The sequence below is a fragment of the Euprymna scolopes genome, chromosome 6, assembly GCF_053919585.1.
Source record: "Euprymna scolopes isolate OS-2025 chromosome 6, ASM5391958v1, whole genome shotgun sequence".
NCBI classification, from domain to species: domain Eukaryota; kingdom Metazoa; phylum Mollusca; class Cephalopoda; order Sepiida; family Sepiolidae; genus Euprymna; species Euprymna scolopes.
Window position 1 is genome coordinate 6,735,859 of NC_136487.1, and position 23,831 is coordinate 6,759,689.

At 36.6% G+C, this 23,831-nt stretch overlaps 2 protein-coding genes across 5 annotated transcripts in view; one reads left to right on the plus strand and one right to left on the minus strand.

Annotated features, from left to right (window-relative positions):
• The window catches only part of LOC145277481 (uncharacterized), a 367,340-nt gene that overhangs the window by 248,822 nt on the left and 94,687 nt on the right, over window positions 1-23,831 (minus strand). The gene's annotated exons all lie outside the window — the stretch shown is intronic.
• Window positions 1-23,831, plus strand: part of LOC145277482 (uncharacterized) — a 64,357-nt gene that overhangs the window by 1,655 nt on the left and 38,871 nt on the right. For 2 of the 4 annotated variants that reach the window (XM_080128857.1, XM_080128856.1), the window contains exons 2-3: window positions 4,667-4,864; window positions 23,137-23,238. In XM_080128857.1, the coding sequence (XP_079984983.1) occupies window positions 4,678-4,864; window positions 23,137-23,238 (289 nt within the window). In that variant the 5' untranslated portion in view covers window positions 4,667-4,677. The remainder of the gene's footprint in view (window positions 1-4,666; window positions 4,865-23,136; window positions 23,239-23,831) is intronic. The other 2 variants (XM_080128859.1, XM_080128858.1) reach the window with 1 other exon arrangement.

A 23,831-nucleotide genomic window follows, 5' to 3' on the forward strand; every position in this document is an offset into this window, starting at 1 on the left:
TGCGGTCGGGTTACAAACTTTCATATTTTGTTGTTTGTTGGAAACAAGAGACTCATTTTTCCCTGCGGCAATAAAAAACAACTTCGTATTTATTTTGCTATTTTTGGTAACATTTGCATCTTATGTTATCAACGTAAAATTTTCTTCGTGCATTAACGCATAATTTCTATTTCAGTCACATAAATTAGAGTGAAACGGATTTTAAATTATTAAATAAAACGCAAAAATAACGGTTAAAATAAAGTTCGGCAATTCTGAAGCAAGACTGATTTGTCTAAGAGACATAACTCTACTTTTACTAAAGAGATTTTTTTTTTTTTTTTTCATACGATAATTTGTAGGTACCTCCAACGCGCGTCGCAGTTTTAACCTCCGCTGTATATAACATGTAACTTTAATTTAATAATATCATCCTAACCTTTTTAAAAAGAAGATTCAAATAAACGGTAAAATTTTAGAAAAAGTGTGAACTCGAATTAGAAAAAAAAAATTTTTGGTACTGGTCGCGGTAAGAGTTCCCTGCCGAACACCCTCAAAAAACAATAATTTCTCCCCGCGCAGCCGCAAAGGACGTTTTAGTTGCCATAGTAACAACACTTTTTATCGACATTGTTTTACTGTTTATGAATATTGAAATAAAAGACATTACTACACATTTATTAATAATATCTCACTTTTAATCACTTTTATCGACTTTTTAAAACTTTTTTTTTACTCTTTTTAAATGACAACGTTAATGTTTATGAATATTGAAATAAAACATATTACTACACATTTATTAATATCTTTTTTTTTTTTTTTACTGTTTGTGTCACTTTTATCGACTTTTTTCGGTTCTTGAAATTTACTTTTATCGACTTTTTTTTAATTTTTTATCGACTTTTTTCGGTTTTTGAAATTTACTTACCACAAAATGATGATAGAATAATAAATTTACTTACGTTTAATCAATTTTATTTTCTTTTTTAAATAGCATTTTCTTTTTAAATGACGACGTTTTTACTGTTTATGAATATTAAAAGAAAAATAAACATTTATTAATAAGAAAATGGGTGCTAGTGCACTTATGATCCGCGCTATAGTTTAAATCGTATTTCTAAGCTTAAAGTTTAATGTTTTTTTTATTCAGTTGTAAGGTTAAAGTAGAGAATAGGTACAAAACACCCTCCCCGTGTTAAGAATGGCTTTTGGGTTTGTATTACTGTACACATAGATTCGAAAAAGTTGTCAAAAAACAAATATATAAAAGATAAATGTTATCAAAGGCAAGATAATTTACTTTTCTGCCAAACTGGATATATTTTTTGTGTTTTTATTCAATGTAACATATTTATTCAGCTCGAGAAACATAGTCTTTACCGATGTATTCGAAAATTCAAGATGGCGTCTCACACCCTCTTTAACACCGTAAGTATGGAAAAAGGTGTTATAAATAAAAAAACAATACAAAATACTATTAAAAACCCGCCGAATATATGTCAACCTATGTCACGGTAACATATATTGAGCGAGTTTTTAACAGTATTTTATCTGGTTTTTTATTTATAACATCTTTTCCCACACTTACCGTGTTAAAGAGAGAATAAGACGCCATCTTGAATGTTCCAATACATCGGTAAACACTGTATGGGTTTCGAGCTGAATAAATATGTTACATTGAATAAAAACACGAAAATATATCCAGTTTGGTAGAAAAGTAAATTATCTTGCCTTTGATAACATTTATTTGTTATATATTTGTTTTTTGACAACTTTTTCGAATCTATGTGTACAGTAATACAAACCCAAATAAACTAAAAAGAAAAGTAAGCCGATAAAAGTGACACAAACAGTAAAACAGTAAAAAAAAAAAAAAGATATTATTAATAAATGTGTAGTAATGTCTTTTATTTCAATATTCAATATAAGAATAATTTCAAAATTGACACATAAACAGTAAAAAAAAAAAAAAAAGAAGATATTAATAAATGTGTAGTAATATGTTTTATTTCAATATTCATAAACATTAACGTTGTCATTTAAAAAGAGTAAAAAAAAAGTTTTAAAAAGTCGATAAAAGTGATTAAAAGTGAGATATTATTAATAAATGTGTAGTAATGTCTTTTATTTCAATATTCATAAACAGTAAAACAATGTCGATAAAAAGTGTTGTTACTATGGCAACTAAAACGTCCTTTGCGGCTGCGCGGGGAGAAATTATTGTTTTTTGAGGGTGTTCGGCAGGGAACTCTTACCGCGACCAGTACCAAATTTTTTCTTGTAGATTTCGGTGTACTAAAAAAGAATCTGAAAACCGTATCCGTCGGAAATTAAGTTTCGGAGATATTAATATTTTTCCAATGGATTATTTTTTTTATAAAATCAGCTATAATGGCGTAAGTCGGCTGCTTACGCATGCCCACAGAAGCCATTTCACTTACTCATTTACGCCACGCATGTGCGATAGTTACGTGACATTTTACAAGGCGCATGTATACATGTCGGACATTTTAAATTACAAGAAATATTTTCATAAAAAACAAGATTTATCTCATTTTATAGTAAAAATAATGCTCTTAGTAAGTTTTCACGACCAGTTTACAAAAAACATCTTTTTGTTTTCGTTTTTTTTTGGGGGGGGGGTAATCATATATAGAACTTGCATAGCTTAACAGGTGCTTCTGCGGTTTAATTAACCGTTTTTCCGTAAGTAACGTGCCGAAATTTATCGAGCAGAATAATGATTAACATTTCACAAAAATTCTGTGTTTACATTACCGGGAGGGGGATGGGGGCGGCGGTGTTGCGGACCCCCGCCCTCCTCCGCCCCGCCAATGTAAACACAGAATTTTTGTGAAATGTTAATCATTACTCTGCTCGATAAATTTCGGCACGTTACTTACGGAAAAACCGTTATGTTTTTGTAAACTGCTCATGAAAACTGAATTTTTTTAGATCAATTAAAAAGCATTAAAAACTATGTAACAAAAATGAACCACATTTGTTTTGAAAATGCCCGCTAAAAATCCCTCCGCAATGTTACAAGTCATTTTGCTCACGTGAACGCAAGAACCGAATTATGTGAACAAATACAATGCGTTGTGATATTTATTTTCTTACGGAAACTAATAAAATGCTGATTTAAAAAAAAAAATAAATGTGATTTCTCTTCGGTCTGTGTGCATGCGCAATCAGCCGACTTACGCCATTATAGCTGATTTTATAAAAAAAATAATCCATTGGAAAAATATTAATATCTCCAAAACTATTAATTTGCGACGGATACGGTTTTCAGATTCTATTTTAGCACACCGAAATCTACAAAAACAATATATTTTTATCTACTAGTTAGAGTTCACGCTTTTTCTAAAATCATACCAAATATCGATCTGTCAGTGTCATGGGGTTTCCTAGCTTACAGGCAAAAGTAACTAGTTATCTACCCTTTTGTAATTTAAGGGAGGAAGGTGCAAATGCAATTTAGAATGTAATTGTTATGAATTTATTTCATGTCAACTAATATTTTTTGCGTATTCATTTTATGTAAGAAAATGACATAAATATGATTTTAGTACAAAAATAAATTTTGATATAATGAGCAACATGGGTAAGAAATCAGAAATTTACGCGCATAAACTATGAAATTGCTAAATAGAGAATTAAACGAGAACGTTATCCGTGTCTTTGGTGGCGTCTCTTTGGTGGCGTCTCTTTGACTTCAGTTGACCTCAACAAATAAGGGGAATTAAATCATCTAAATAGAATCTTTTCTGATATCATTAAAGTGGATTTAGCGTTAGCAAAACAAGATTATCTGAAAACACTCATAATTTTAACCAGCATCCATAACCTCCCTGAAAAACTTGCGGTTAAGAATTATGTTTATTACTTTTGACGCAATTTTACAAATATTTTTTAGGACCTCTGCAGCCTGCTCATAGGGTTATGATGTCAGGCAATCTTGTCTTGATATGGTTGAATCAAATAAAATTGGGTGGACTTGTACAGTGCTCCACCCCCCTATTTTATTTTCCTTTTTTTTTTTTTTTTTTTTTTTTCCCCCCTTCAGTTTTTATCAGTGGATTATTATTGATTGGACCTTAATCTACCAGATTATCAAAAAAAAAAAAAAAATGAATAAATAAAATACAAAATATTCAATATTTTAAGATTTTTAGGCAGGGGGTGCTCAGTTTTTGATACAACGTTCTAGTAAATCAATCCTCCATATTGGAACCAGTCAATGAAATCAGGAGAGGTTTGGGGTGGATTTCTTTTTTCAAAAATTGTTTTGAATTTAATGAATAATTATTTTCTTATTTAAAACTTGGATAATCTTCATTAAATTTAAAAAGAAAAAATAATTGAATAAAGAAACCCACCCCAAACTTCTATCCCTTCCAGTTTTGTGTTCTCATCAACGGGTTCCAATATAGGGAATCAATTTACTAGGATGTTGTATTAGAGACTGAGTATCCCCTAAAAATCTTTAAGTATCGAATTTTTTGCATTATCTAGTAAATTAATGTCCAATTGATAATAATCCTTTGAAAAAAGATGAAAAGAAAAATAAGGTGTATACATTGTACATGTCGATTTAAAATTGTTTATTGATTGAGAAGGATGTTGTATTACTTATAAGAACTAAATAATTGAGCTTATAAAAATGTTTCCTCTTTTTGTCAAGGTATCTTCAAAATGCCACTGGACACTTTTATCTGTGGCCAGTGCGAAGGAAACTTCTACGACATCCAAACTTTCATCACTCACAAAAAAGAATGCGATCCTGCAACGAGTGTAGCAATGACGAAGATGATTGTCGATGGATTGGCTCCCTCAAGAAAACGAGCAGTTGAGATTGATGAAGATTTTGAATACACTGCAGGTGACGTTTGCATCAATTTTTCACTTTCTTTAACCTAAGAAATGAATATTTTATGAGCAGATCTATTTATTTTTCAGTTCTTTTATTATGGATTGAACTCACAACCTCTGCATAGAATTCGAGAATTTTAACCAATGCTTGTATCCACTTGGCCATGTGTCTTCAGTCTTGGCAGTTTCCTTACTCCTGTTTCATGTTCTTTCAGTGTCACAAATCTTTCTTTTTTAATTATTCCCATATTGTATGCAGAACATATTCAAATATTATGAGTACAAATATTCACTTTGTTTCTGAATTTTTTAATGAGGATTATTTGTATTATTTAGATTTTCCAGACTACTGTTCTCATCCTGTTTTCACGTTTCAAATGATATAGCCTCCAACCTTCTTCAGGTGTATTGTGCCAAATTCAAGAATCTTTCTGTTCAACTTAAGAATCTGCACAGAATTTCAAACGAAACGCTTTGTTTAATCGACAGAAGTAGCATACTCTCATTCCATCAGCCATGTAGAAGTCCTAAGTAATTCGAAATTGTATTTTTCGGAAGGTCGGCCACACTGTGGATTGAACTTTCAACCTCCAGAAGAATCTAAGTTTACTAGCGAATTTTACCAAGTACTTTATCCACTATGCCACATGTTCTTGCAGATTGAATAAACGATTCTGTTTGAAATTCCACGCAGATTTCTGAGTTTGACAGACAAATTTTCAAGTTCAACAAGATACACTTGAAGACGGTTGGAGATTATATCATTCAAAATATTAAGCAAATAACACTAAAAATGAGAAGTCATTCGAAGAAAACAAATATTGCATTATTAATTTTGTTATTAATTTTAAATTTCAAATCCATATAAACGCCCTTTCAAATGTTCCCATTTTTACATAACGTTTTGTTGAAGAATCGTCAGAATTTTGAGTTCCTTTCTTATACCATTACAACAATAATCATGTATTATTATAATGATGTTTGAAAATGAAGCTACATCAAAGGGAGGTCACTCTCATATTCTTGTCCAGGGTTGCCAGATTGACCTTTTTAAAGCCAAATTTACCAATTTTTTTTTAAGCTGTTTGGCCTTTAAAAATTGTATTTGACCTTTTTGAAACCATAACATGGAATAGCCTGCAACATAGCGTTAGTTACTTTTTTTTTTTTTTTTTACATAGGCATCACCACATTATCAAGGCCAAGAGGCCACTCAAGGATAAGGGTTAAAGAGTGTACAGTAGAAATTGGACAATATAGTAATCATTAGTAATGAAAATTTGGTAAATTTGATAACTTATATGGAACGGCTCATCAAGAACTTATTTACGTTAGACTTGAAGACAACCATATTGTAGTCAGCCGGAAAGCAGGAAAACGGAAGACAATTCCACAGGCGTGCAGTTCTAAGAAAGAAGCTTTGTTCATGGAATCTACGTTTAGGTTTAGGCACAGATAAAGAGTGGGGGGAATTATTGATAGTGTTTACAGCTAGTCGAGTGTTTCTTGTGAAAGTTTGGCGAGGGGGGACCATAGATTGAAGCTCAGTCGAACACTTTCTATGAAAATAACGATACATCAGAGACAAACTCGCAACATCTCTTCTGTGAGATAGAAGTTGCAAGGAAGAGAAAAGGACATCTCCTACGAGGCTACGAAGTCTATTTTGAACTCTATCAAGGCAGGACAAGTCCTTTCTAGCAGCTCCTGCCCAGATGTGGCAACAGTATTCCATCCTTGGACGTACCTGGCTTTTATATAGATAGAGAATAGCATCAGCAGTGAGATATCTACCAGATCGATAGAAAGATCCCACCATTTTTCTAGCGGCCTTGGCAACAGATTTGATGTACGTGTTCCATTTAAGATCAGGAGTAATGGTCAAGCCCAGAAGCTTGTCAAAACTTGAGGCCTCCTGAAGACGAGAGCCATTCATTTCAATTGATGCCAGATGTGGATCAGAATGTTGATGATGTAAAGAGAGAAGCTTGGTTTTAGATGCATTAAAAATAACCAGCCACTCCTTACCCCATTGTACTACGTGCTCAAGATCAGAGGAGAGAGAATTGGAGAGAACTTGGTCGTTTACTGTCTTAGATGTGGTACCATAAATGGTAGTGTCGTCAGCATAGATGTCTACAAATGATGTAAGGATGTGATTTGGAAGATCATTAATGTAGATCAGGAAAAGAGTTGGGCCCAGGATGGATCCCTGAGGGACACCGCCATTAATACTGTGAGCTTCTGATTTTTGCCTCTCAACTACTACTCTTATGAACCTATCAGAAAGAAATGATTTAATAATTGAGAAGACATTTCCAACAATACCATAGCTAGAGATCTTATGAAGTAAACCTTTATGCCATACCCTATCAAAGGCCTTAGATATGTCAAGAGCAATTGCCCTAGAAAGGTTGCCTCCGTCGAGAGATTTGCTAATCCTATGAGATATAACTGTAAACACATCTGCTGTAGATCTAGCAGAACGGAAACCATATTGAGTGTCACTAAGAAGGTTATTTTTGTTGAGATGGTTGATTATTTAACACAGATTCCAGCAACTTACTCCTGACGCACAGGAGACTTATTGGCCTGTACTGAGAGGGGGATGAGCGATCACCTGAATTCTTTAATACAGGGCATACTGATGAAATTTTCCAGGGTGATGGGAAACTATTCTCCTTAAGACAACGTTTAAACAGTTTTGTAAGTATGGGCGCTAGTTCAGGTTGAAGTTTTTTGAGTACTATGATTGGAATACCGTCCGGGCCAGTTGCTTTACTGGAATCAAGGTTTTTGATTAGCTTGGCAACATCACGTACAGATATACGTATATCACATAGCGTGTTTTCTGATACAGGAGGAAATATTGGGGGTTAGCGGCCTTGATCGCAAAAGGTAGAATTAGCTGCAAAGTTCTTGACAAAGAGTTTGGCTTTTTCTGATGCAGACGAGATTACCTCAGGTCCATTGATAATAGTTGGGATGGAGCACACGCTTCTGTTCAGGATTCTGTTTGCTATTTGCCAAAACTGGTGGGAACCAAGCCGCTGCTCAGCTACTTTGGACTTAACAGATTGAGCATACAACTCTCTTGCATTCTTTATTACTTTCTTACAATGGTTGCTGGCAGTCCTGAAAGTGGCTTTAGTTTTCATACATCTATTACGTTGGAAACAGTGGAAAAAGTGATTTCTGTGCGCAATTGCAGCAGCACATTCTGGAGAGAACCATGGCTGGCTGTTAGGTTTTTGCTGAAACTTTTTCGATGGTATGAAACGGTCAATACCTACAATTAACCATTCCGTCAGGTCTAATACTATAGAGGACACATCCTTTTTAAACATGGAATGCAGAGGTAGATCAGATATAAATGTACGGAAGCTATCCCAGTCAGCCTTAGTGTATCGATATACTGTACGATGGAGAGGTACGTCTGGGGACTTATTACATTTCATTTTTATCTTAATTGATACAACAGAGTGGTCGGAAGATCCAAGAGGCGACAGAACAGAAACTGAACATAGTTCAGGGCAAGTTGTGAGAAAAAGGTCTAGTAGGCTCGCATACTGGCCGTCATTGTCGGGCACACGGGTGGGTTCCTGAACAATCTGAGTGAGGTCATAGGCAATGGAGAAATCATGACAGAACCTCCCCTCGTCATCGGTCTTGTTAGAGTGGGTCAACCATTCGACGTTGTGAACATTGAAGTCACCACATACGTGAATGTTAGCTGAAGGATAAGCAGATAGAACTTGGTCAATTTTCTCAGATATGCTTTGAAAGATAGTAACTCCGCTGTTATGGGGGCGATAGAGAGTAAATATAAATGCCATAGTGTGAGCTAAAGCAACCCGGAAGCACATATAGGGTAAGTTAGGATCTTCCCTGGAGATGTCCCTACCACATGGAAAGTTATCCCTAATATAGGCACAAATTCCATGCCCATGGCGATCTTGGGGGTCAGATTTAGAAGTTAAGTTAGAGTATCCTTTAATTGCGAACTCTTCTAGGGAAATAGCCTGTCCAATGCCAGTTTTTTTTTTTTTTTTTTTTTTTTTTTTTATTACATTTTCACCCCAAACAAGGCAAATTGCCACTTTGGTGTAGGGGGCTACTATCAGGGGCAACAACTACTGGGGTACTATGTAGGGATTTGGGCAGCAAGGTGTCGGTTCACGTTACACTTGAACTTCTGCACGTCAGTACTGTTGGGGAAGCAGGGACCTGGAATGGAATTCCAGAGTCTTGCGGTTCTGGGGAAGAAACTATTAGAGTAAAAAGATCTTTTACATCTAGGGACCTCTACAGTGTGGGGGTGGGATCTAGTAGCCTGTCGGGTTTGTCGAGGGTGCTCGCGTCGTGGGGGCACAAGTGATTGCAGTTCATCAGAGCATTCACCACTAAAATACTTGTAGAACAGGCAGAGGGATGCAACATTTCGTCGATGGGACAGAGGCTGAAGCTTAGATGCCAGTTCAGGGCCTATCAGATTTGCGACTCTCTTTTGAACCTTGTCAAGGAGCGAGAGATTAGTAGCAGATGCACCAGCCCAGATGTGGCAGCAATACTCCATACATGGGCGAATGGTGGCCTTATAGAGGTACAGGATACTTTCGGGTGTTAGTAGTTTTCTAGCACGGTAGAGAGAGCCTACCTTTCTTGCAGCGGCCCTGGCAATGCCTTCAATGTAATTGTTCCAACTCATGTTTCCTGTGAACGTTAGGCCAAGGAGTTTGAAAGATGGACTCTCAGATAAAGAGTCGTTGGCCATTGCTATTGGTGGTAGAGAGGGTTTCTTGTAATTATTGAATGAAACTAGTTTAGTCTTGGCAGCATTGAACGCGACCAACCACTTTTGTCCCCATTCCACTACAGATTGGACGTCTTCCTCTAGTGTTTCTGCCATTTCTTTAGAAATGTGTTCATTCGTCTTCCTGTCGTGTCTGCCATAGAGTGTAGTGTCATCAGCATATATACCCATCTCAGAGGCAATGTTGTCGGGGAGGTCATTTATGAATATCAGGAACAATAGAGGTCCAAGGATAGAACCCTGGGGCACTCCCGCATTTATATCATATTGTTTAGATGTGCGACCGTCGAGGACTACCTGGATTTTTCTCTTATCTAAGAAGGATTTAATTATGTTAAGTATTCTACCAGTGATACCGTATGATCTGATTTTACTGAGGAGACCCTCATGCCATACCCTGTCAAAAGCCTTAGATATATCTAGAGCTACCGCTCTGCCTTCCCCCGCTTTGTCCAGTGATTGGTATATACGTTCAGAGATCACGGTGAGGATGTCTGCTGTGGAACGGGCTTGTCTAAATCCATATTGTTTGTCAGTCAGTAGTTTAGCATCTGTAAGATGATGGACTAGAGCATGGTTAATTATGGTCTCAAATATTTTGGCAAAAAGTGGGAGGAGGCTAATGGGGCGATAATTTGATGGGTCTGTCCTTTCGCCAGAATTCTTGAAAATAAAAGGTCTGGTTTAGTCTCCTGTAATTGGGTTTCAACCTCTGGAAGGTTAGAACGTAGACCCCTGATGTTGGAGAAGGAGACATGGTAGTAGGGGTCTACGTTGGAAGTTGGAGAACCGGGTTTAATCGTGTATTTTTTCTGTAAACTTGTCATGATGAATTTTTGGAATTTGTGGACTAGGTCGTCAGATTTACTTAGAGCAGGACAGAGAGGGGAAACTAAGAGAGAAAAAGAAACGAAGAATTTAAAAAAAATTTTTTTATTTGTAGCTAATGATAAGGTAAAGCCGTAACAATTACCCACTAGTATGGCATCGAGAGGCCACACCAGAAGCTACTGCATGGTCCAGAATCCATTCACCAAATGGCAATACAGCAGCCCCAGTACTTTGCACCTGCTGATAGGACAGCCTCCTTGGTGGTTAATCCAAGGTTCGGGTCCCTGACTATCAGGCGGATAACGTCAGCCCAGACAAAACGTTTACCTCCAGCACCCTTACTAGTGACATGGCTACAAGGATAGACATAGAAACAGAAAATTTCCGCCATCTCTGCCAACTGTTCGCGCAAAATACTGCCAACCTAGAAAACAGCTTTTTCTTCTCCCTTTGTCAGAAAAATCACTCATTAAAAAATGAGGACTGAGGGACAAATAAGAAGAAGCGAAAGTAACAGGAGCTGCCGATAACACATCCACAATGCGTTTTCTACTCTCCATTAAAAAAAAAAAAAAAAAAAAAAAAAAAAATATTAAGTATTCTACTTAATAAAAGTCCAACGGACGTGTTTAAGGGAAAGTATGGTGATAGATTCCCCTCTCACGAACTAAGAATGAGTACAAATTCGTAATCTATTTTTGCAATCAACTTGGTAGATAAATAAACATTTATTTTTTTATTTTTATTTTTTTTTTAAATTTTTTTTTTTTACACAGAGATCACCACTTATCAAGGCCCGGAAGCCACTCAGGGATAAGGGTTATTGCAAGTACATTACGTTAGTGAGGAGATTTGATGAAGTGTTTACTTAAGGGAGCGGTTCATTAGGAATTTGTTAACATTAGACTTGAAGACATCCAAGTTGTAGTCCGGAGGGAAGCAGGCAGACTGAACAGTTCCACAGGCGTGCAGTTCTAAGAAAGAAGCTTTGTTCATGAAATCCGCGTTTTGATTTAGGCACAGATATAGAGTGGGGGAAATTTTTCACAGTGGATTCAGCTAGACGGGTGTTTTTCGTGAAAGATTGGCGAGGGGGGACCAGGGATTGGAGTTCAGACGAGCACCTGCCATGAAAATAACGATAAAACAAGGATAGGCTTGCAACGTCTCTTCTGTGGGAGAGGGGTTGCAGGGTAGAGAAAAGGGCATCCCCCACTAAACCACGAAGTCTATTTTGTACTCTGTCAAGGCATGATAGGCTGTTTTTGGCAGCTCCTGCCCAGATATGGCAACAGTATTCCATCCTTGGCCGTACTTGGCTTTTATATAGATAGAGAATTGCATCAGTAGTGAGATATCTTCTGGAGCGGTAGAAGGATCCCACCATCTTTCCAGCGACCTTGGCAACAGACTTGATGTACGTGTTCCATTTCAGATCAGGAGTAAAGGTCAAACCCAGAAGCTTGTCAAAACACGGGGCCTCACCCAGACGAGAGCCATCCATCACAATTGATGCCAGCTGGGGATCAGAGCGTTGATGATGATGGACGAGATATTTTCTCTACAGGTCTCCCTTGACCCAAGACTGTACCTTAATCAACCAAGTCTCTGACAGCATAGATACAGAACTTTCCCTTGGTACTAGCACGCAAGTACATGTATTTGGTGATTTTAATGCCCACCACAGTAATTGGCTTGGTTTCTTTACTTGCAGACACAGCTGATTAGCATAAGACATAGCTTTTCTATATCTCATTCCTTATCACAAACAGTTATGTTTCTGACCCGTCTCCCAGATCAACAAGATCAACAAGCCTTACTTTTAGATCTATTTCTGACCACAGTTCCCGATGATTGTGTAACCCATAGCCCACTCGGGAATGCTGATCACGCTGTGATGATGGTAGAAATTACTGAAAACTCTTGACCCAAAGCTGAAAAGCCATTGCTCAAAACGACAAGGTATTATAAGAAGGCTGACTGAGAAGCCATCAGGAATCCCATCAGAGATGTCCCATGGAGAATAGTGCACAAATAAAACCACTGAATGGTTCACAGCGGCAATGGAAGCACATTTCCACATGGAAGTTCTGTAACAAACCCCACTTCCCCCTAATGGTTTACTTCTACTTGTGCAACTGGCATTGCTTAAAGGCAGCATGCATACCACAGATTTAACTGACATTAGTCCAGTACAAATAGACAAAAGTATATAGAAGTAATTGTAACAAAAAAAATAGTGACAGCTAAGAGGGAATACACTGAAACCACCAGAAAAAACATTGAAGTGCAGAAATTAGGAACCCGTGATTTCTGGCAAATCTACAGCAGTGTAGTAAATAATGGGCAATCAACAATTCCCACATTATCCAACAATCATGAGGTTGCTTGCACAACAACTGAGAAAGCTAACATGCTGGCCAGTTGGTTTGCTTCAAACTCTACATTGGACCCAGCAAACCACTCCGTCCCTGATTTTCCTTTGTGGATAGAAACCACACTAGATGATCTGAAAATCACCCCTTCTCAAATGCATTATATAAAAAACCTAGACACCTCAAAAGCATGTGGACCTGATCTCATTCTGGCTGTACTATTAAAAAAATGATTGGCTGAAGTTGCTCCAGTTCTCTCCAAACTTTTCAACAAATGCCTTAACAAATCTTGCTTCCCTCACTGTTGGAAAACTGCTTCTTTGTGGTACCAGTTAACAAGAATTCTGGCAAAAAAATTGCCCATTAAATTATCGCCCCATTAGCCTCCTCCCTCTTTTCGCTAAAATATTGGAGTTCATAATTAATCGAACTCTAGTTCACCACCTTACAGTTGCTAAACTTATGTCTGATCAACAATATGGATTTAGGCAAGCCCGTTCTACTGCAGATATCCTAACTGTAATCTCAGAACGTATATACCATGCACTGGATAAAGCAAGGGAAGGTAGGGCATGTAATCTATATTTTACTGATTTTTGTTTTCTCTACCTTAACATCGTGGAAAAAAAGAAAGAAAAATGTGCAAAATTCTGAGGAAATAGTATGACTTCGAAATATATAAATTTTAAACAAATATGTATGTTTTTCATAATATTGTAATTTGACTTCCAAACATATCTCATACGTGTTTTATTTTAAAATTCAATCAACACTTCTATTATGGAATTCACAACCCTGATAGATATATATACTAGTAATACACACGGACGAAAAAACGCTTTGGATAATCACAGATTTCTAGGTAGTTCTACTAAAATAGCCATATTTTTTAAACCAAAGCACTTCAAGTCTTCAAATTACTACTGTTTTGTTCGGAAATGAATATACTTTCAAATGAATTAATAAATATGAATGTACATTATATATTTTAAGAGTTTTAAGCAAATAAAGTGATAAAAATGTGAACGTCATAAAATGGCGTTTTCGGTGAGGTTTTGTAATGACCCCCCCTGTTTTCTAAAGGTCCGTACCGTGATTGTATGAAGAATTTTGTCATGAAATTTGGGAACCAATCAGTAGAGGTGTTAATCTTAATACTGTCAAGTATCCGAAATATTTTTGACCATTTCTTTTTTTGTTGTGTTAAAAATAAGACTTTAATATGACGAGTATCGAACATTTTGAAAAAAAAATTCTTCGGACACCCAGTAGTAAGTAAATCAATCTTTTTACTATCTTTATCAATTAAAAGTATTATTTTATGTTGAGTAGGACCGCGGTAATTGATAATTTAAAAGGACCTACCCGAAAAAAAAATTGTTTCTATTTCTTGAATTTGGTCAAATGAAGTTAGTATTACTAGAAGCAGCAGCAGCTCCAGCCTGTAGAATCAGCAATAGCACAGTGTAAACAACACGCGTTCTTTAATTTTTATTCCAGAACGAATTAAGAAAAACATGAAAATATGAGTATAAATGTTCTTATGTTTAATTAGAGCTATTTTGTTATCAGAATAACATTAGTTTAGAACTATTTGGTTTTCAGAATGTATAATAACAACAATCCCAACCAATTCGGCATTATGAATCTGTTGCAATTTCTCACATTTCTCGTCAAATTTAAAAACATGGTTAAAAAAACAAAATAAACTTTTGTAGATATATAGCTTGCATGCACTTTTATTCTTTAAATTTCTTTTAATTCGCTGTTCAAAACTATGTTTTACTGCGAAAAGCTACAAATGCTTTTTTTTCAAAATCAAAATAAGTATCAAAATCTCGTTTATACATAGATTTGAAAAAGTTGTCAAAAAACAAATATATAACAAATACATGTTATCAAAGGCAAGATAAGTTACTTTTCTACCTAACTGGATAATTTTCTAGTGTTTTTATTTAATGTAACATGTTTATTCAGCTCGAAAAACGTACAATGTTTACCGATGTATTGGAAAATTAAAAATGGCGCCCGGCCCGACTCTCTTTGACACGGTAAGTTTGAGAAAAGGAGTTAAAAATAAAAAAAAACTATACAAAATACTGTTAAAAACTCACCGAATATATGTCAGCCTATGTCACGGTAACATATATTGAGCGAGTTTCTAGCAGTATTTTGTCTACTTTTTTATTTTTAACTCTTTTCCCCAAACTTACCGTTTCAAGAGTCGGGCGCCATTTTAAATTTTCCAAAACATCGGTAAACACTGTTTTCAAGCTGAATAAACATGTTACATTAAATAAAAACACTAAAAAATTATCCAGTTAGGTAGAAAAGTAACTTGCTTTTGATAACATTTATTTGTTATATATTTGTTTTTTTGACAACTTTTTCGAATCTATGTGTATAGTAATACAAACCCTCAAAATCTATATCAATATTCTTGAAATTTTAAAGGAAAACACATCAAACTACAATTAGGAAGCTTTTTATTTCGTTATTTTTTTTCTACTTATTAAGCGAAAGATATTTTTACAACCTGCTCCAGCGTAGTATAAACGGCCTATGGAATTAACACCTTCAACCTCGAAAATAGAAATCAACAAATTTATGGAATTTTCTTTGAAATTTCGCAACGCAGTTTCTTATTAAATTAAAACTAAATATAACATTTGCTGACTTATTTACCTGTCGAATACACACAAACACACACACACACATATAACTTTCTGTAAAATATTTATTTGAAATGGAAACGGCATTTTGCAGTTAGGACAACAAAACAAAAATGAAGTAACGGTTCGTATTCCTAAAACACTCTTTAACCCTAACAATAACACTAAGTTCGAGTGGCAAGCCCCCCCCCAAACAAAATACCTCTGTAAGCCACATACAAGCATCTAAAACAAACAGACAAAAAATAGATCCTTCCTTAAAGAAAAATACACATAAAAATAAATTGGTTAACTGTCCTAAAATGCTAGAATGGGCAGGAAATGGTGAATTATTTTACATTAAATTTTTGTGAAACTAACCACTCCCCCCTCTAATATTGTTTTTGTTAGCTTTGTCTCTGTCAAGTTTTCAGTATGTTCACACATAATTTTCCTTAGCTCCTACAATTAATTCAAAGTCCGAATGGCAACCCTCCCCATATTCTCATTGCATAGAAACCCTCTTAAAACTACACATAATCATCTTTAAAAAAAAAAAAAAAAAAAAAGCATGCATATTTTCCCATAGAAAAAAAAACAGTTAACTGCCCTAAAATGCTAGAATGACCTATATTAGGAAATTATTTTACATTTTTCAATTCTAAAATAATTTGTTTATCTTTCATTAAAGTTTTTCATGGCATTTTATACATAATTTCCTAAAAAGGTAGAATCACATTTTGGAGGGGTGGTCAGGAGGAGTTGAGTGGGGTTAAACAGAAGGTGTTAATCTACAATAATACCAAAGAAATATTGCAATGTATTCATTTTTAAATGGTCTTATGTTTAGATTTAAGTTTTTGTTCATAAAGCACATTACAATTCAACATTGAGTTCTCCAACTTCTTTTCTGTTTATGGATACATGGCATTTTTAAGGAATTGCTGCATATTTATGCACATTTACTGCAGATTATTTGGAAACCATAAACTTTGGGAGATTTTCAGTTGCATATTCTGATTCCTTGTACAAAAATACACTTATATGGTAAATTTTATTTCTTAGTCTTGTGTTTAACAAAGATATGACATTTTTACTGAAAAAGTAGTGCAAAAAATGTGACGAAACGCATATGGTCTTAAAGAGGGAAAAATATCCAAACGTGTGAGGCACAAAAATAGCCATAACTTCCTTAATTTTAACCAGATTTAAAAAATTTAAAAAGATCCTTTCTTAGTTCATCAAGCTCTTTCTATGCATACCAATATTGAAATATTTCAAGCTATTTCAATTTTTTCATGTGTATTGCTATATATACATATATATATGTGTATATGTGTACCTGTATTACAGGGTAACCCCCCCAAAAAACGGGCCCCAACTCTAATTAGGCCCCGTTTCTTAGTGTTTTGTCCGAATGAAATGAAACTTTCGTCATGACTAGTTTATTATATTCAAAACATCTCCACACTAACGTAATGTACTTTTTTTTTTTTTTTTTATTCAATTTTCACCCCAAACAAGGCACAGTGCTACTTTGAAGCAGGAGGCTACTATTAGGGACTTAATTAGCGGGGTATTATGAAGGGAGATGAGTAGAAAGATGTTTGTTAACATTACACTTGAACTTCTGCATATCATTGCAGTTGGGAAAGCAGAATCCCGGAAGGGAGTTCCAAAGACTCGCAGTTCTGGGGAAGAAACTATTGGAGTAAAAGGCTTTCTTGCACCTAGGGATCTCTACTGTAAAGGGATGAGACTTAGTAGCTTGTCGGGTTTGTCGGGGGTAGTTACGTCGGGGCGGTACAAGTGTTTGCAGTTCGTCAGAGCATTCACCATTAAAGTATTTGTAGAACAGGCAGAGGGATGCAACATCTCGTCGATGGGACAGAGGCTGAAGCCTAGATGACAGTTCAGGACCTATCAGGTTGGCGACTCTCTTTTGAATCCTGTCCAGGAGCGAGAGACAAGCAGCAGATGCACCAGCCCAGATGTGACAACAGTACTCCATACATGGGCAAATGGTTGCCTTATAGAGGTATAGGATACAATTGCAATAACCCTTATCCTTGAGTGGCTTCCGGGCCTTGATAAGTGGTGACCACTGTGTAAAAAAAAATATCAAAACACTAGGGTCTTTGGCCTTTTTTTCTCTGTTCTACAGCATATGTTCTAGATGGCCTCCATTTAGCTTTTGTTTTTTTTGGGGTCACCCTGTATAATCGATAAAATGTTAAGTAATAATTGGTCCAAAATGATAGTATTCTTGAAGTTGAAGGTTTAATTTTCAGTATATGTGATACTAAAAATATAATTAAAAATCGCATAAGATTTCTACTTGGTTATGGCTGATGGATTAAATAAAAGGTTCAGTTCCAAATTCTGTACAAATTCTAAAGTTTAACAGGATACATTTGAAGAAGGTTGAAGGTTACATCCGTCAAAATGTTGAGAATAACATCCAAGATGAGGATAGTGGTCCAAATGATATAAATTTCCAACATGCGGATGTGAGTTATGTCAATGTTGCTGAGCAGAACTCCTGACAAATGTTTGCTTATTGCATCACAGCAACATATATTTTAAACATTTTTAGCATTTGCTTTTGTTTTATATGCAAAATATTTGTTGTATATTTTTTCAAAATAAGCCTTCTGTGTAATCTTGCAGAAAAATGGAAAAAGATTAAAATTAAAAAAAAAAAAGTGTTGGAATGAATAAATTAACATTCCTTGTCTCCAGGATTGTAGAATGAAATTTTTGAATATTTGCTTTCAGTGTGTGTATGACATACGTTTAGGTAATGTTCGAATAATAAATCCTCAGTGTTGGTTTCATGAAGTGTAGTTCACGAATCATTGCTGCTAGTGTTGTAGGCGGTGTAAGTTTTAAATCACTTGTCACCAGTGTTGTAACCTTGAAAGCCAGTAATAATCAATACAAACACAGGTATAATTAACAAAAAAATTTCTATTAGTAAAAGTGTGTTACAAAAATACCAATCATAAATTTAGGGGCCATAACTGCTACAAGACACGATATTTACTTCCTCACATCACAGGAAAATGTGACACAAGATCAGGAGGGTGAAGAAAGGCAAGCCACTGCCCCAAAGGATGATTACTCTGTCTTTTTAAAACTTGCCTCGACAGCACCGTTGTCATTTCCCACTTAGGGTTCCTCAGGAAGTAAGCAATAAACTTACTCAACCTGAAAGACAGGAGGCAAGGTCTGGGAGGGTAAAACTCATAGAATTACCCAGAACGATGCCTCAGCCCACCAGGAAAAAAGCCACCAAAATGACCCAGTTTTTGCCGAGCTGATTGTCGAGGTCAGAACCTCAACTGACAAGTGATTGCAAGCAAATGAATGTCTCTGATTGCTTCCCAATAATGTGTTAAATGTAACTATATCTATAGTCTCTGGATAAGTCCATTATTCCAGAAATAAGTATATCAGCTTACCCCCATAACACTTGTCAACGTGTCTGTCCTGCTTGTTACATGAAACTGTATCCTGTTGTAGCTTTGCGAAGTGCAATGTCAGTTGTTTATCATGACACTGCCCATGTCTACTCTGACCCTTGTTGTAATACCTGTGGATATTCTATTGGTTAATTAGAATTTGTACTGTGTATGGCACAAAAAATATTGGACCCAAATTTAAATAATGAATGACTAATTAAAATGAACAGTATGAAGACATGAAATCTTTTCACCAAAAATGATTCAAAATTAAATAAGCTGCAAATTGTTATATTATTGATGCTCCTTCCCCAAATGCTGGGAAATAAACAAAGAAAACAATATAACAGAAAAAAGAGGAAATAATTTTTATCAGCAGAACAAAGGTATAGGAAGTTGTTCACCATGGCACACAAAACACAGGAAATAAGATTGTTAATTAAGCTGAGGCTGTGATTGGGACAGAAGAGGTCAATATGTTTAGAGTTTACGGTCTGTTTTCAAAGTGGCATTGAGTTTTTGACAGTTTATGGACACTTAGAGACTGTTCATGGATAGTCTTCCGTTTGCAACAGTTGAGGACAGTGTTAGTTGGTGGCTTGGAGATTCGCTGGTAGAGATCAGATAGATTGGGGTTGGAGCTGAGCGAGAGTAGATCAGGCCAAGAAGAAAATTGTTGGACTTACGAACGTTTGAAGTTTCTCTTTCTACGTTACGTGACGGTATCACACATACATGCACACAAACTTAACTGATTTACATCAAGTACCTCATCTTGTGTTTGATCGTAGCACAATCACACAGGTGATCGGATCGCAAAAAGTTTGTTATTCACTTTTTTTGCTTTTCAAAATAACATTTCATGAATAAGTATTGGATTATTTTTTTTTTTTTTTTTTATTACATTTTCACCCCAAACAAGGCAAATTGCCACTTTGGTGTAGGGGGCTACTATCAGGGGCAACAACTACTGGGGTACTATGTAGGGATTTGGGCAGCAAGGTGTCGGTTCACGTTACACTTGAACTTCTGCACGTCAGTACTGTTGGGGAAGCAGGGACCTGGAATGGAATTCCAGAGTCTTGCGGTTCTGGGGAAGAAACTATTGGAGTAAAAAGATCTTTTACATCTAAGGACCTCTACAGTGTGGGGTTGGGATCTAGTAGCCTGTCGGGTTTGTCGAGGGTGCTCGCGTCGTGGGGGCACAAGTGATTGCAGTTCGTCAGAGCATTCACCACTAAAATACTTGTAGAAAAGGCAGAGGGATGCAACATTTCGTCGATGGGACAGAGGCTGAAGCTTAGATGCCAGTTCAGGGCCTATCAGGTTTGCGACTCTCTTTTGAACCTTGTCAAGGAGCGAGAGACTAGTAGCAGATGCACCAGCCCAGATGTGGCAGCAATACTCCATACATGGGCGAATGGTGGCCTTATAGAGGTACAGGATACTTTCGGGTGTTAGTAGTTTTCTAGCACGGTAGAGAGAGCCTACCTTTCTTGCAGCGGCCCTGGCAATGCCTTCAATGTAATTGTTCCAACTCATGTTTCCTGTGAACGTTAGGCCAAGGAGTTTGAAAGATGGATTCTCAGCTAAAGAGTCGTTGGCCATTGCTATGGGTGGTAGAGAGGGTTTCTTGTAATTATTGAATGAAACTAGTTTAGTCTTGGCAGCATTGAACGCGACCAACCACTTTTGTCCCCATTCCACTACAGATTGGACGTCTTCCTCTAGTGTTTCTGCCATTTCTTTAGAAATGTGCTCATTCGTCTTCCTGTCGTGTCTGCCATAGAGTGTAGTGTCATCAGCATATATACCCATCTCAGAGGCAATGTTGTCGGGGAGGTCATTTATGAATATCAGGAACAATAGAGGTCCAAGGATAGAACCCTGGGGCACTCCCGCATTTATATCATATTGTTTAGATGTGCGACCGTCGAGGACTACCTGGATTTTTCTCTTATCTAAGAAGGATTTAATTATGTTAAGTATTCTACCAGTGATACCGTATGATCTGATTTTACTGAGGAGACCCTCATGCCATACCCTGTCAAAAGCCTTAGATATATCTAGAGCTACCGCTCTGCCTTCCCCCGCTTTGTCCAGTGAATGGTATATACATTCAGAGATCACGGTGAGGATGTCTGCTGTGGAACGGGCTTGTCTAAATCCATATTGTTTGTCAGTCAGTAGTTTAGCATCTGTAAGATGATGGACTAGAGCATGGTTAATTATGGTCTCAAATATTTTGGCAAAAAGTGGGAGGAGGCTAATGGGGCGATAATTTGATGGGTCTGTCCTTTCGCCAGAATTCTTGAATACTGGTACAACAGAAGCAGTTTTCCAACAGCCCGGAAAGCAAGCTTCATTAAGACATTTGTTGTAGAGTTTGGAGAGAACTGGAGCTACTTCGGCTGAGCACTTTTTTAATAGCACAGCTGGGATAAGATCGGGTCCACATGCTTTTGAGGTGTCAAGGTTTTTTATGATAGCATGCACCTGAGCAGGGGTGGTTTTCAGATCGTCTAGTGTGGCGTCTGTCCGCATAGGAAAGTCAGGTAGGGGGTGGTTGGAAGGGTCCAGTGTGGAGTTTGAGGCAAACCGACTGGCAAGCATGTTAGCCTTGTCGGTTGCTGAGGAGACAACCTCGTGATTGTTCGCTAGTGGGGGAATTGTTGATTGCCCATTATTTACTACACTGTTGTAGATTTTCCAGAAGTCTCGAGTTCCTAGTTTTTGTGCTTCAATGCGCTTTTTAGTGGTTTCCGTAAATTCTCTCTTAGCTGTCGCTATTTCTTTCTTAACGTTATTTCTAGCTTCTATATACTTCAGTCTGTTTGAACTGGACTTATGTCGGTTAAACCTACGGTATGCATGCTGCTTTTGAGTAATGGCAGTTGCACAAGTCGACGTAAACCATTGGGGAGAGTGGGGCTTACTATAAAATTTCCGCATGGGAACATGCGCTTCGATTGCAGTTTTGAACCAGTCAGTGGTCTCGTTTGGACATTGTTCAGCAGGGAGAGAGAAAATATTTTTCCATGGAGCATCTCTAATTAGTTCCCTGATGGCTTCCCAGTCAGCCTTATTATAATATCTCGTTGTTTTGAGCACTGGCTCTTCAGTTTTGGGTCTAGAGTTTAGGGCGATTTCAACCATTATCACTGCATGATCAGCGTTCCCGAGTGGGCTGTGGGCCTTCGCTATGCAGTCATCGGGAACTGTGGTCAAAAACAGATCCAGAAGTGATGCGTGTTGTTCTTCCTGGTCAGGGAAACTGGTTGGAAACGTAACAATTTGTGATAGGGAGTGAGATATAGCGAAGCTATGGGTTGTGCTGCCCACTGCATCTGTGTGAGTAGAGAATCCAAGCCAGTTTTTGTGGTGGACATTAAAGTCACCAAACACATGTATTTGTGCGCTAGTGTCGAGGGACAGTGCCGTGTCTATGCTGTCAGATACTTTGTTTATTATGGAGCAGTCCTGAGTCGAGGGAGAGCGGTAGAGAAAATAATAGTAGCTAATACTGTGTTGCACGTTTAGTCTAAAGCACATAAAGGCTTGATCATCTGTTTCTAGGTTTGTTTCTCTAGTCAAGGGAAGGGTATTACGAATGTAAACTCCAAGTCCGTGCATATGTCTGTCAGAGTCCTTACGGCAGAGTGGGAGATATCCAGGCATGTTAAAGTGGTTAGAGGGAATGGAGGAGTGTAGGTTAGTCTCACTTAGTGCTAAGATATCCGGGGTATTTGTTAAGAGAAATGCTTTAGACAACTGTTCTCATCTTGAGTGTTATTCTCACAATGTTTTGGTTGTTAATCACTGAACTTTTTCATGTGTATATTGTTGAACTCTGCAATGTTTCTGTCAAACTCTAGAATCTACATAGAATTTCATATGGAACCGTTTATTTAATCCAAAAAGGTAACGTGCTCTTCTTCCATCAGCCATGACCAGGTAATGGTTTAAATAATTTGCAATTGTATTCGTAGTACTGATCCGCACTGAGGATCAAACTTTCAACCTCCAAAAGAGTATCACATGCAATTGAATTTCACCTTGTACTTTCTTTGTTACACATTGCGTCTCGAAAATGCTGAAACATTTCATGAATGTTTTCAATTTTCTTGTTCTCTTTTTATGATTATTAGTATCGCATCGTGGTCGTGGTCGGCCACGCAAAGATGAACGAAAACATGTCTTGAGAATTGTTCTGTCAAAGAAAAAAATTGGATTCCCAAATTCTGATGCACGTAAGCATTTTTTTGTTTTCATGTGAAAGTGTTTTTGAAATTTTATAGAAATGTTTTAATCACTTAAAAATTATAGTAGTGTACTCAAACTCTGCATTCTCTAAGAACCACACGGATCCATATGTGTTAGCATGAGAATCGCATATGACTAATTGGAGTCGTTTCATAAAACTTATGGGATATTTTTTTTTTACTTAAACCTAGAAACGGATGCATACAAACGATTTCGCTATTTTTTTTTTTTTTTTTTTGCACAAATGCACAGAACTATACATATACAAGAGTTGAATGAAATATTATAATTTTTGTGACAAACTTTCTGAAGATTTTAAACTTTTCAAAAAAGTATGAAAAGAAACCAGGCATTCCCACTATGCAATCGGATTTTACTTTTGAAGCCAAGTTTCTTCAAGTGAGGATACTTTATTTCAACTTTCAAAGTGTTGTTGAAATATGTTTAGATGCTATCATTTTTTTTTTAATTAAAAAATGTGGTTATGTAATAATTTTTTTCAGCAATACCAAGTCAATTCCACACCTCACCCACCAAAAAATTAACCATGCAATTTCTTTTTTACTCGGATTATTCTAGA